Here is a 14312-nt window from a genome sequence, read left to right on the forward strand (position 1 = left end):
ACACAGATGGACTGCACATGTGGATCTCGGTGAAGAGCCTCTTGGTGGCTATGCTTTATGGAGTATTGTTCAAGAGCAATCATTCTGGAAGGCACACCATGGCATGCTGATCTATCTCACCGTGGAACGTGCACGTCTGTGTTTCCAGAATACCTGAGGTACATGCTACGATGCCCGGTATTTGTCTGACTTTACAATTATCTCATGTCATTCTGTCCATCATGGTTCATGTCATTCTGTCGTTGGGAGTTGTTCCTAAATATCTGCCAAGAGAATTCGAGCAAACTAAAGTAGTGGAAGGTCCTCATCACTTGTCATGTCAAGGGACAAAATTGGAGCACGAAATAATGCAAGTTGTGTGTGGTGGAAATCTCCATTATCGTAAGGATGAGCGGCCTTTATCCCAGTAATAGCTCCAGCTCTATCGTGCAATAATGCAACTTGGATACATCAGGATACAAAAGTGAACTCTATGTTAACATATTTGAGGTACTTACAATAAGATGGCAAACCAGGTCTATATGTCTTCTTAAAACAAGTGGTTAAAACGATACATTTTCTGTGAGGAAAACAAATGTGGCAATATTAGACTAATAGTGAGCTGACCCAAATTATGCAGAGAGATAAATATGGAACGAGTTGAGACTTGAGAACCACTTCTAATTTGAAAACTGGTATTTAACGTAAGAGTACAACTTCCCAGTTCCCATGTTCTAGTTTGATCAGACTTTAGAATTTATATAGTAACTAGTGGCAAATAGTTCTCAATATTTACCAGATTGCATGTGATAGTACCAGGAAAATTTGGTATGGAAATTTCTTGCATAAAGATATGGTTGAATATAAAGAGATCGTAACAAACCCAGGTCAACAAAAAATAGGCAGACATATAAGTCATGGTGGCCAGATTTTTCACATGCCAGTTATAAGATTGAAAATTAAAGTATAAGATAGAGTTGAAACATTGCAGTCTTTAAAGATAACTTTACAAGAGAGAAGCACTTCATAAAGTCAGTTATAGTTTATGCCCGAGGTAGAAACTAAGAAATGAAATTGTGCATAGGACAGTGTAGATATCTTGCAGAGCACTTTGAAAGCTATATTCTGCATTTTTAATTCAACAGTGAGATCAACTGATCACAAATGCGGCAGATGTTTACATCCTTGATTGGCAGGTTGTCTTGAGATATTTGTGCAAGTTATTTTTTTGTGTGTGTTGACAATAATGAAGACTGCTCTTAGTCTTCGAATCATGTAAATATAGAATCATACATAACAACATAGCCCTGCAAACCTGACACATCCATTGGATTCAGGTTTACACCCAACCCAAGTCCAAATATGCCTAAGGCAAAAATTTACAGTTTTTGCCATTATATGATTAAATATGCTACCCCTTTTACTAAACCAGTGACAATTAATATGGATCGGAGAGAGTAGCTAGTTTTAGGGATTTAAAATAATCCAGTTACATCAAATATCAAGTACACTACAATTCTAGAAAGGGGGAGGAATAGGTCATAGCAGAGACTGGACAACCCACCGCCAGAAACTAAGAATAGAAATAAACTAAAATAAAAGAGAAGCCACACATCACAAAAAATGTAGGTTTCCCCCTTTCTATGTGTATTACATAAAAACAATAAATTAAATCAGGATACAAGGGAAAATAGATAAACAAAAAAACATCTGCCTTGACATTTTGTATGTGTATAAGAATTGTAGGCTTTACTTCCACTGTCTTGTATGAACAGAGCTGCAGAGCACACTAATAATCTAACAGAATCGGGTGCCGCTGGAGCTACCTGTGCAGGATCCACACTGTTCTCTTCCCGCTGGCTTTGACAACATGAGATTGCCAGCACTATATGGATTGCAACATATGCTAGCACGGCGATAACTAGTGCGAAGACATACACAGACGTCTTCCACCCACTGCTGGAGCCTGCTGCGTAGGCCACTATGAGAGCGAGCAAATCCAGCACAATCGTCGTGTTCATGACTTTGAGCGACCATTTCTTGTCGTCCTTCCCAGTGGCGAAGCCACGTTTTAGCTGTGTAGTCATATGACTACACATGAATCTGGTAAATCAAGTCATCATCGGTATGTATATTACACTGCTGAACAAACTACTCTACGAAATTGACTACACAAGCTAATGTGACATCACAAACTTTGGATCTTGGCACCGCCACTGGTCCTTCCACTCTAGTAGCAAAATGATGATAACAACAATGGATGCCACGAAGGACGTGGAGTTGCTGTAGAAGAAGGCGAGGTAACGGTGCCTCTGGTTGTCATGCATGATCGGGTTGCCCGCGTCGTACCCACTCCCGCTGTGCTGCCAAGCTCCGCCGGGCGGATCTAGGCCGGCCTGGTAGGTGACACTCGCCACAAGGATTCCTAAAAGCATCAGGTATTTGCGCTTGGCTTGTTTTGTCTTTCGTTCTTCGTCATCATCATTCTCCGGCCTCGGTTGACTGGTCACGTTTGCATTTCTGTTATCCAAGAACACTAGGAGCAGTACAACTATGATGAAGAGGACCACAGCCCCCAAGACAAAGATGTAGATGGATGTTTTCAGATGCTGGATGCTTCCGGCAGCATATGCCCCCATCAGACCAGACATGCCCGCCCCCATGCAAACAGCGAGCGCGTAGCTTCTTATGGCTGGCCTGTATAAATGGGGGTTCACGAGCAATATGATGAGGGCGATGGACAGCATGAAGTTCACCGTATTGCAGTAGAAGAAGGCTGTGTAGCGACTGGGAAAGTTGTAGAAGAGGACCGGGTGCCCTGTCTGGTGCCCGCTAGACCCATCATCCTGTAGCCGGAAACTGCCCGGAGTTGTCAACCCAGCCTGGTAAGTGATGGTCGCTGCCAATACTGCAAAAAGGAGCAACCGCTTGCGCCTCTTGTCCACAGACTCAATTTCCTCTGGGGTGGGGTCGGCGTGGTTCAGTGTGAAGAAGACAACATGGATCACTACATAGACTAGGACGGCGCCCGCCAAGGCCATGGCGTAAGTGGAGGTGCTCAAGTCCCGAGAGCTTCCTGCGGCATATGCTCCGATGAGGCCAAACAAGTCCAGTACCATGGCTGCTTCGAGCACGTGCGTCTCGAGCATAACCTTGCTTTGGACCAGGATGATGGCCACCAAGGAGGCTACAAAGGCGACGGAGTTGCAGTAGTAGAAGTCCTTGTACCGCCCAGCGTTCACAGTGAGGAGGATCGGGTCACCGGCCATGTGGCCGTTCCCATTATCCTGCCAGACACCACCGGGAGGATCCAGCCCCGCTTGGTAAGTGATGGTTGCAGCAAGAGTGGCTAGCAATAGAACAAGCGAGCGAGCCTGCTCCACTGCGTCCCTAAGTAATTGAAGAGAAATAAACAGAGATCAACTTCAAGCGGAAATAATAGAAGGCCACAGTTTGCAGAGGAAAGATAATAACAACTGAAGAGGGTATAATTAATGTGCTGTGGTCGTACGTACCTGCCCTGACTAGTCTCCGTCGTACGTTGCAACCATCTTGCAACCGTAGCCTGGACATTTGTCAGCGTGGACCTGAAGCAGGATGTTCTTCTATCTTGTTCAGCATCTCCAGCAGCAGCCAGATCTCTTTTCAAATAAACAACACCCTGGAGCAATGCCATGAATATCAGGACGGCACCAACCAGGCTGGAGACATAGATGGTGGTGTCGGTCCCCCTGCAGCTGCCGGCGGTGTATGCCCCGACGAGACTGATCAGCGCAACGGCGATGCACCCGTAGGCCTGATTCACCCGGGGCTTCCTGTCCAGAAGCACCACGATGATGAGCAGCGATGCGGTGAATGCCATGGTGTTGAAGCACAAGAACACCGTCAGGCGCTTGCCATGGCTGTCCTTGAGGATGGCGTCGCCTGGCCGGTGACCGTTCTCGGTGTTGTCCTAGAAGCCACCCGGCGTGCTCATCCCAGCGACGTATGTCACGCTCACAGCGAACGTCGCGAGCAGCATCAGGACCTTTCGGAGCCGTTTCTTGTCCACTACTGCCGGTGTGTCGTTGTTCCTGTTCTCGTCATCTGGCAACCGCCAGGCCATCACCATCTGAAAAGTGAGGTAGGAGATAACAATAACCACCAGCACCGAGGAGTAAATGGTGGTGGTCTTGTCCCGGCAGGTTCCAGCGGCGTAGGCCCCCATGACACTCAGCAGGTCCACCACCATGATCGCCTGCAGCAGCTTGAGTTGGAGCTGATGCTTCTTCAGGAGCGTGAGGAAGAGGAAGAGGAAGTGGACGATGATCACGAGCGACGAGGCAAACGCCGTGGCGTTGCAGTAGAAGAACACCAGGTACAGGCCGTAGCTGGTGGTCCGGATAATGGAGTCGCCGGCGAGTTGGTCCGAGGAGGGGACAGTCTCCTGCCAGACGCCCCCCAGCGGGTTGAACCCTGCGGCGTATGTCACCGTGGCCACCAGGGTTGCCAGCAGAAGGATGTACTTGCTCAGGTCCCGCATGAGCTCGTAGCTCTCGGTCTCCCTGGGTTGGCTGCTTTCACCTGGAGGAGGCTGAGTACCCTGGGGCTGGTTGTTTCCATTTGCTAGATTGGGGGCAGGGCAGGAGAGGAAGTAACTGTGATCTCAGGTGGTATGTTGTGGCGTCTTTGCTCGGCCGCCATTTCATAACAAAATGGTACCTCAGGGTTCAACTTCTCGATGAATTAAGACAAAACATGACCTGCCTCCAATATATAGCTCACCCGGCAAGCTTGCTCGTCAGCATGACAACCTGGCATAACGTCACCATATCATAATATAAAGGAGCAAAGCAAAAGAAAGACAGTATTGCACCCATGTTTATCATTATAGATAGCGCCCTTGGATCAGCATCGGACAGACATCATTCATCTTCTCGGGGAGACCATTTCCTGCCGTATAATCGTATTTAAGGTAGAAAACTGCTGGTAGCTGGAGCCGAAGCTGGTTGCCACCAGATGCGCAACCTCATCGTTGTTAACAAATGGGGAGGTTGAAGGGGGGCTCATAGTGATATTATCGCGTGCTTCCGCTTTACCATTTAGTATTGATAGAACCGCTTGGCGAAAATTCCTTAAGAGATAATAAAGATAGCGACACGCCATGAAAGAGAGTGTTGGTGCAGCCACCAAAAGCCGAATCCATATAAAATACACCCATTAAAAAAATTGCACTGTAACTTATTTGTTGTTTCATAGGCGGTTTATTGGATAAGACTGTACGGGAACTAGGATATGAGTCATATTTCTGACCACAATGTTAGCCCCCAGGAATATGGATGGACACCTCAATACCAAGGTTCAAGACATCTCCAGTTTGAGTTCCTGTGCATATTTCAGTTCTCTCAACGACAACAAAGGCGTGCAATGCATATTTGAAAGACCGAAGCTAAATCGTGGAATATCCTGGCTGGACGGACACTTGCGCACTGTATGGGACCCGAGTGGCTTCCACGTTTCTATGTTCTTGGGCCTCCATTAGACAACAACCATGGCAAAAGAAGAGAAGTTCGCAACTGGTCTCCATGAACATGCAACCATGCTTCCTCGGTTCCTTCGTCATTTGAAGGTATATGTGTTGTTTTGCGCAATTAACTAGGCGCATAGGCTGTGTCAAGCATCAAAATTTATTATGGTTACCACTGGGTTTGTTGTAATCGTATCAAATGATGTATTCAAATTCCATGCACGGCTCTGTTCTCACCTACCAAAACAAGCCCAAAACAACGTACATGTACACGATAGCTTTCTCTTTGCAGGGAAGTTGCGTACGTTGTGACTTCGGCTGGATGGAATAAGAAAGACAACAACGCATAAGGCATGGCTCCGCGTCGTGGAGCTCCACTCAGGATGGTCTCTGCATGCTCGACCAGAAGTGGATGATATAACATGTGGAAGTCTCTTGTTAGATGAACAGGGGTTTTCTCCCCGGCTCCATTACGAGAATGAAACCATAGATGTCATACAAAAGCTCTCTTAGAGGAGCAGTTCTCAAGAAAATTTGATAGGCAGGAAAGAAGAAAACATAGCTGGTCTCTCAGAAGGAGATAAAAGGCATGCAGACCTGAGCATTTTTGCCAAACTAACATCGTAGGAGGTGAAACATCAGATCACCAGATCATCTCCGAATTGCCTGAACTTCGGGGGGGGGGGGGGGGGGGGGGTGCTGCCACCGCCCGTGGAGACCAGCACGCCACAAGGATTGAGACAGGGCTGTTCACCAAGCACTTGTCTTCGGGAGCTCTCTTCTTGATCAGAGATTTTTAGCTGTCAAGCTCATAAAAAATCTTGAGATTTTTTATCCCCTCATTTGAAACCTTCTTCAAAATCAGCCATTTAGAATTCTGAGTGGTGTTTGGGAGTGGACCATTAAGGTTTCTAGGAAAAGCTTCATCCCTGTTTTCCCATGCTCTGATGTCAGGACCTCCCGAATCTTGAGAGTTTTGAGGATGATCCTCCACATCTGTGAAACAGAGATCCAAGTGGTGTTATTAAAGATCATAGGGTTCCTATATCTTCATAAACACCATAGGATTGCTGAACCAGTTATGTTAAGCACAGCGTGTTTCTTAGCAGATATCCAGAATCTGGCCACTGACTCATAGTCAGCCCCAATTGAGATGTTGAAATTGTTACAGTATATGTGAATTGCACTAGCCCTTTCCATCAGTTCGGACTTTTGGTTGTGTTGGCTAGTGCATGAAGCTTAACATGGTATCAGAGCCAGGTTAATTTTTTGCACGTCGCAACTCGTGCTGTTGACATGGTATCGGAGCTAAGGTCTTGAGTTTAAGTCCTGGCTTTCGCAATTTATTTAAAAAGTTGCTGATAGCCCCCCTTTATGTCCACATAGAGACCTCTTGAGTCATACGTGAGTTTCACGCGCTGTCGCTCTCTTCCGGTTGCACGTGTTGACTTCTCTTCCCCGTCACACGTGAGAGGGGGTGTTACATTATATGTGGATTGCACTAGCCCTTTCCATCAGTTCGGACTTTTGGTTGCGTTGGCTAGTGCATGAAGCTTAATAGAAATGAGTCCCAATGTAGGACCACAAGATTTTAGCTACTGTGCAATCAAAGAACAGATGAAAGACAGATTCCTCATTTGGACAAAAAACACAATCTAGAGGTTTAACAATATGTCTTTTTCTCAGGTTGTCTCTAGTCATAAGCTTGTTGTAGGAAAGCAACCATAAGAAAACATGAATTCTATGAGGAACATAGAGTTTCCAAACAACAGGAATAAACATGGGTTGAACCCCTCTAAAATTGATCACATGATATAAAGAGCTAGAAGAATATATCCCTTTATTATCCATCTGCCAAATCAGGCAGTCAGATTCCTCTGAGAGGTTTATGCTTCTGGCAATTTTCAGGAGCTGGTACCAGTGTTCCATAAGCCTTTACCAAAAAAGGGTTTCCCCCCGCTTTGTATTCCAAAGCAACCAACACCCATACATAGCATTGCTGGGGCGAGCAGCACATCAAGCCCAAAAGAAAAAGAAGAAGAAACAAATGCCAACAACGGCAGCTGACAGAGAGCGGATGACCCGCCACCGTTGCGCCCTTCGGAGACAAACCACCACAGCCCGAGGCTTCGATCCACCGCGTACCAAGCAGCACCTCCAAGAAGGGATGCGACGCAGACGACGTTGCTGCCCGGACAAGCCCTAGGGTTTCCCCCGGCACGCGGAGGGAAGTAGATGATGGCTACCCCCGATACCCTCCAGGAAGGAATGGTGGCACCCGCCGGTGTCACCGCATCGGAGCCGGACGAACCGACTAGGATTTCTCCCGCACTCCAAACCCCACTGCCCAACCGGAGCCCACCAGCCAGACCACCGCCCAACCCCATGCGCCACCGCGGTAGCGCCGCCACACACCTTATCACACTACGAACACCAACACGAGGCCAAGAAGCCCGGAGAGAAGCGCCAAGCGACATAGCAGCAGCACCGAAGCCAAGCGGGAGGGAACAACCTCCACCGCCGTTGTGCGAGAGGCCCGCGCCTCCGGCACTATCGCGTTGCCGTTCGGACAAGGCAGTAGGGCATACCAGGCCACCCCTGGCCCGTCCAGGCCTAAAACGGGCTTGCTAAGCCCTGCCGGCCATGCTGCAGCAGGCTGGCGTCGGTGCCGCCAGCACCCATCAGCTCGTCGCCACTCCCCTGCCTCCTGGAAGTCCCGTCGTAAGCCCGCACCGTCGTTGGCCCGCCCAAGCCCAGATGGGCCCGAAGGGCCCAGATCTGGGCCGAGTGGCTGCCGCAGGGTCGCGGCGCAGCAACACCTCGCCACCAACGGAGACGCCGCCGTCCGGTCGTCCGCCTGCGAGCCCGCCGCCACACGAACCGTCGCCACCTAGGAGCACCCCCTGGTGCAGCTCTGCCCTGTGCCGGAGAGCCACCTGGAGGGGAAGTTCAGGGGGCCGCCGCCACCAGCGTCCCCGGGCCAGGCCGGCCGCGGCGCCAGCGATGGTGGCGGGGAGGAGGGGGGCTAGAGGAGGCGGAGGCTGGGGCACGGCCGGTCGTCCGTATGGGTTACGCGGTCGCGGGAGGAGGAGGGGGGCTAGAGGAGGCGGAGGCTGGGGCACGGCCGGTCGTCCGTATGGGTTACGCGGTCGCGGGAGGAGGAGGGGGAGTGTGCGTCAGGTTCATTTCATATTACCGTTCCATAAGCCTTTCAGAAAAACTCCTAAAAGATAGTTTAAGGACATTGCCATCCCAAATATCTCTAAAACATTTATTTTGTTCACTACAAATGGAGTAAACATTTCAGAATTGAACAGCAAGAGGAGATGTGCCAAATCAAGTGTCTTCCCAGAACCTGACTTTATCCCCTACACCCACTTTCCATCTATATCCAGATTTAAGTGTCTGGACAGTAGATTGGATCCCTTTCCAGAATCTGGATGCATGTGGGTTTGGATCAAGAGAGAAAACATTGGTCTTGTCTTGCATATATTTGCCATCTATCATAATTTTCCAAGGTTTCCCATCTCCTTCATAGTACCTTTTGATCCATGATCCCAGGAGGCAGGTGTTAACCACCTGGAGGTTTGGGATCCCCAGGCCACGAAATTCTTTTTTCATACTCACTAGGTCCAGTTAGCTAAATGTAATTTCCTATGACCTTCAAAATCATTCCACAAACAGTTAGGCATCTGAGTGTTAATCAGTTTAATGGCCCATTTGAGGAATTTGAAGAAGGAAAGCAAATAGACAAGGATACTAGCAAGGCATGCTTGGATCAAGATCAGCCTACCTCTGTAAGAGAGAAGTTTTCCTCTCCACCCAGCAATTCTCTTCATAATTTTATCTATTAGAGGCTGGATATTCTCTCTCCTGAGTTTGTCATAATGCAGAGGAATCCCTAAGTACTTAATTGGGAAAGCCCCTTTTGCACACCCCAGAGCATCTAAAAAGACAACCAGCTCAGAATCATCTAAATTAATGGGGACCAGTCTTCTTTTGCTGTAGTTAATCCTCATCCCTGAAACCTGCTCAAAACAGTTTAACACTATTTTGAGATTAGTAGCATGCTGGGAATCATTTTTGAGGAAGAGGATAGTATCATCAGCATGCTGGAGACAAGTAATGCCTCCTGGACAGACTTCAGGGTAGAGCCCTTTAATCAGTTCCTGATGAAAAGCCTTAATCAACATCCTAGTTAGAACATCTACCACAATATTGAAGAGGAGGGGAGACATGGGGACCCCCTGCCTGAGACCTTTGCGAGTAACAAAAAAGTCACTTTCATTGTTATTAACTTTAACACCCACAAAGCCTCCATGGGTGATTTGTTGGATCCAACTGATCCATTTCTCTCCAAAACCTCTAGCTCTAAGCAGGTCAATGAGGAAGTCTAGGTTAACCTTGTCAAAAGCTTTTTCATAGTCTAGCTTCAAGACTAGCCCTTGCCTTTTGCTAGAGTGAATATAGTGTAAAACCTCATGTGCTGTCACTACACTCTCTAAAATATATCTGCCCTTAAGGAAAGCAGATTGGTTGCTAGCAATGAGTCTTTGGAGAACTTTGGCTAGTCTGTTAGTAAGAACTTTGGTAAAGATCTTGAAGCTACAGTTTAGTAAGCTAATGGGCCTTAACTTCTTCATGGAGGAAGCATCAAGCTCTTTTGGTATGAGAGAGATCATAGCAAAATTTAATCTAAAGATGGCCAAGTCCCCACCATGAAATTCAGTAAACATGCTCATAAGATCATGTTTGATTAAATCCCAAAAATGTTGATAGAAGAAGAAATGGATGCCATCAGGGTGAGGTGCAGCATCAGAGTAGGAATCAAAGATAGCTTTCTTGACTTCCTCTTCTGTAAAAGTTGCTTCTAATTGTTCATTTTCACCGTTTTTGGTCAACTCCAACATACTAGCATTAGTGATTTTGATTGACCCAGTTACATAAAGTAAACTGCAGATGTACCGGGAGAAGAGGATAGAAGAAACCTGATAAAGCTGAAAACCAGATATCTAAGAACAGGTGTAGTGAAAAAACGGATTTTCTATTTAGTGTCAGATTGATTTCCAATTCGACAACAATCAGAATTTTCTTGCAAAGAGAAATATCCTCTTCCATCGATCTTCAGTTCTGTTGAGCCCGAGCTGGAGCCAGCAATTACACGGACGCCGTGGCAATGGGCGGGGTTGAGGCAGTTGGCCAATTGGAAATCAGTCAAGACTGCTATATAGACACTCCGGGAAAAGAATCTAATCGGATTTTCCCCTGTTGTACTATATCTTACATAATGTTAACCAATAGATCAAATAGGGGCACAGAATGGGGAGAAATGTAAATACAAAAGGAGCCTTGAATTTTGGCAAGTGCGTCGTACTCATCGTCGAACACCCTCTCTAGTCTCACATGAACAGAGCTGCCGAGCACACTGATAATAAAGAGGGTGAGATATACTGCAGCTAACTATGCGGGATTCCCACCGTTCCCCCGCTCCTGTATCGGAGGATTTTCCGAGGGCTGAGAACTGTCATCATGATGTGAACACAAGAATGCCAGGATTACATGAATTGCAATGTAGGCCAGCACGGCAATGATCAGTGCAATGACATACGCAGACGTCTTCCACCCCCTGCTGGACCCTGCTGCATAGGCCACTAGGAGGGCGAGCAAATCTAGCACAATCGTTGTGCTCAACACCCTGAGCGACCATTTCTTCTTGTTCTTCCACTCCAGTAGCAAAATGATGATAACAACAATGGACGCCACAAAGGATGTAGAGTTGCTGTAGAAGAAGGCGAGGTACCGGGGCCTCCTGTTGTCATGCATGACCGGGTTGCCTGCGTCGTACCATTCACTGCTGTGCTGCCAAGCTCCCCCGGGCGGATCTAGGCCGGCTTGGTAAGTAACACTTGCCACAAGGATTCCTAGCAGCATCAAGTATTTTTGCTTGGCATATTTCGTCTTTTCTTCATCGTCACTGGTCTCTGGCTTCGGTTGACTGCTGGTGTCTCCATTTCTATTCTTACGCAAGAACAATAGGAACAGTGCAGCTATAACCAAGAGAACCACAACCACCAAGGCGAAGATGTAGATGGATGTTTTGAGATGCTGTGTGCTTCCGGCAGCATAGGCCCCCATCAGACCGAACATGCCTACCGCCGTGCAAATAGCGAGCGCATAGCTTCGTATGGCGGGCCTGTATAGATGTGGGTTCACCAGCAGTATGATAAGGGCAATGGACAGCATGAAGCTCACCGAGTTGCAGTAGAAGTAGGCAGTGTAGCGGCGGGGGAAGTTGTTTAAGAGGACCGGGTCACCTGCTTGATACCCACTAGACCCATCGTCATGGAGCCGGAAACCGCCTGGAGGAGTCAGCCCGGCTTGGTAAGTGACGGTCGCTGCCAAGACCGCGAAGAGGAGCAGCCGCTTGCGCCTCTTCTCCACCATCTCAATTTCCTGTGGGGTTATGGTGTCGGTGTGGTCCAGCGTGAAGAAGACGACATGGATCACCACGTAGACCAGGACGCCCCCTGCCAAGGCCATGGCGTAAATGGAGGTGCTTACATCCCGGCAGCTCCCGGCGGCGTACGCACCGATGAGGCCAAACAAGTCCAATATCATGGCTGCCTCCAGCACGTGGGTCTCGAGCAGAAGCTTGTTCTGGACCAGGATGATGGCGACCAAGGATGCCACAAAGGCGACGGAGTTGCAGTAGAAGAAGGCCTTGTACCGCCGAGGATTCGCCGTCAGGAGGATTGGGTCGCCGGCCATGTGCCCTTGGCCGTTGTCCTGCCAGACTCCACCCGGCGGGTCCAACCCTGCCTGGTATGTGATGGCCGCTGCAAGAGTGGCGAGCAACAGAACAAGGGAGCTAGCCTTGTCCGCTGCCTTCCTGAAAGTTGCAGAGAAACAGAGGTCAGTCAGTTGTAAGCTGGAATGTGCAGAGGAGGAAGAAGAACAAGAAGAAGGTATATATGTGCTGGCGTGGTACCTGCTATTAATAGTGCGCAGACTTGGAGTCCTTGGTACTGGCAACCTTCCTGACACGGAGTCATGGAGATCTTCGATTTTGGCCCAGAAGCAGGTAGCCCTTGTGTCTCTCATGAACTTTCCAACAACAGGCACATTTTCTTTGAAATAAATGACAGCTCGGAGGAATATAATGAACGCGATGACAGCACCGACCAGGCTGATGACATAGATGGTGGTGTCGGTCTCCCTGCAGCTGCCGGCTGTGTATGCGCCGACGAGGCTGATCAGCGCAATGGCGATACACCCGTAGGCCTCATTCAAGCGGGGCTTCCTATCCAGAAGCACCACGATGATGAGCAGCGATGCCACGAACGCCATGGCGTTGAAGCACAAGAAGGTCGTCAGGCGCTTGCCATGGCTGTCCTTGAGGATCGCGTCGCCGGGGCGGTGGCCGCTCTCGGGGTCGTCCCAGAAGCCACCTGGCGTGCTCATCCCGGCTATGTAGGTGACGCTCACCGCGAACGTTGCGAGTAGCATCAGGACCTTGCGGAGCCGTTTATCACCGGTGGGGTCGTCACTGGAGTAGAAGTACTTATCTGACCAGAAGGAGGCCAGCGCCATCTGACCGACAAGGTAGAGGACGACGAGGCCCACTAGCACCAAGGAGTAGATGGTGGTGAGCTTGTCACGGCAGGTGCCGGCGGCGTAGGCCCCCATGACGCTCACCAGGTCCAACACCATGACTGCCAGCAGCGGCCGCATGCTGATCCATGTATTCCTCTCCCGCAGGAGGGCGAGGAAGAGGACGAGGACGATGACCACCAGCGACGAGGCGAACGCGGTGGCGTTGCAGTAGTAGAACACCAGGTAACGGCGGTAGCTCGTGGTTCGGATGATGGAGTCGCCAGCGAGGCGGCCGGCGGCGTCGTCAGTGTCCTGCCAGACGCCTCCCGGCGGGTTGAACCCCGCAGCGTATGTCACCGTGGCCACCAGCGTAGCGAGCAGCAGGATGTACTTGCTCAGGTCCCGCATGAGCTCGGCACTCTTGATCTCAGGACCCTTAGGAGCTGGATCACTCTTGATCTCATGGCCCGGAGGAGGCGGGGCACTCTTGATCCCAGGACCTGGAGGAGGAGGATCCACCGCGGGGACGACGTCCACAACGATCTCATCATGGCTGATGCCGCGTGGTGGCACGGTCGCCATTTCCGTAGCAAAATGGTGTCTCAAGGTCCAACTGCTGGAGGGAGTTGTGCCAACACCTCCCTGCTGAACATCACTCTCTCTCTCTCTCATATATATAGGCAGCTTGCTCGTCAGCATGACTACCTGGCATAACGTTGTAAATTTGCAAGAGAAAAGGCCAGGAAGAAACGGTATTGCTGCCGGATTGACCTTCTAATTTATGCTGACGCGCCAAAGGTCTCGATCATGACTGTTATTTACTGGATGCCATGTCAGAATCTCGCTGGAGAATGATATCGAAGTTCATCAAGCGGAAGGAACAGTGCAATGTAGCCGAAACAGAGGAGGGGGCGGAACGAGTGAGGCAATGGAGAAGAAACTGCTTAGGAAGAGCAGGAGTACTACTTCATTATGCGCACATACATTTTTCTAGTTATAGTTAGTTGTTCTGTAGTGATGTTTAGAAGAGATGGACGACAACGATTAGAGGCGGAGGCAAAGCCGACAAGGTTGGCAGAACCGATACTTGGATTTACTCCTAAATCACTTTTTCAGAAAACATTGCGACATTGACACTGCAAGATTGATGAAGTTGCCACGAGGGTCTGCTGTTGATAGAAACGGTCTCTGTGCATGGAAGAAGCAATCTATTCTTTTGGGACATATATACATG

General features: G+C 49.0%; 1 protein-coding gene and 1 pseudogene across 1 annotated transcript; both read right to left on the reverse strand.

The window, feature by feature from the left end:
* Positions 1-1985: 1985 nt before the first annotated feature.
* On the reverse strand, positions 1986-5709 carry LOC123413501 (annotated as a pseudogene).
* A 4895-nt stretch (positions 5710-10604) lies between these two features.
* Positions 10605-14134, reverse strand: LOC123411117. The gene is made up of 2 exons (XM_045104045.1): positions 12474-14134; positions 10605-12374 (listed from the first exon to the last, which is right to left on the reverse strand). The coding sequence occupies exons 1-2, from the start codon at positions 13775-13777 to the stop codon at positions 10946-10948; spliced, it is 2733 nt and encodes a 910-aa protein (XP_044959980.1). The 5' UTR covers positions 13778-14134; the 3' UTR covers positions 10605-10945.
* Between the last annotated feature and the right edge of the window lie 178 nt (positions 14135-14312).

The sequence above is a fragment of the Hordeum vulgare genome, chromosome 7H (genome assembly GCF_904849725.1).
Source record: "Hordeum vulgare subsp. vulgare chromosome 7H, MorexV3_pseudomolecules_assembly, whole genome shotgun sequence".
Classification (NCBI taxonomy): domain Eukaryota; kingdom Viridiplantae; phylum Streptophyta; class Magnoliopsida; order Poales; family Poaceae; genus Hordeum; species Hordeum vulgare.

Bases quoted from the DNA above. Each gene is read 5' to 3' on its own strand.
- LOC123411117 (XM_045104045.1), bottom strand. From the start codon at position 13,777: ATGCTGACGAGCAAGCTGCCTATATATATGAGAGAGAGAGAGAGTGAT. The intron at 12,375-12,473 runs GTACCACGCCAG...TGCAACTTTCAG, and splicing joins CTGCGCACTATTAATAGCAG to GAAGGCAGCGGACAAGGCTA.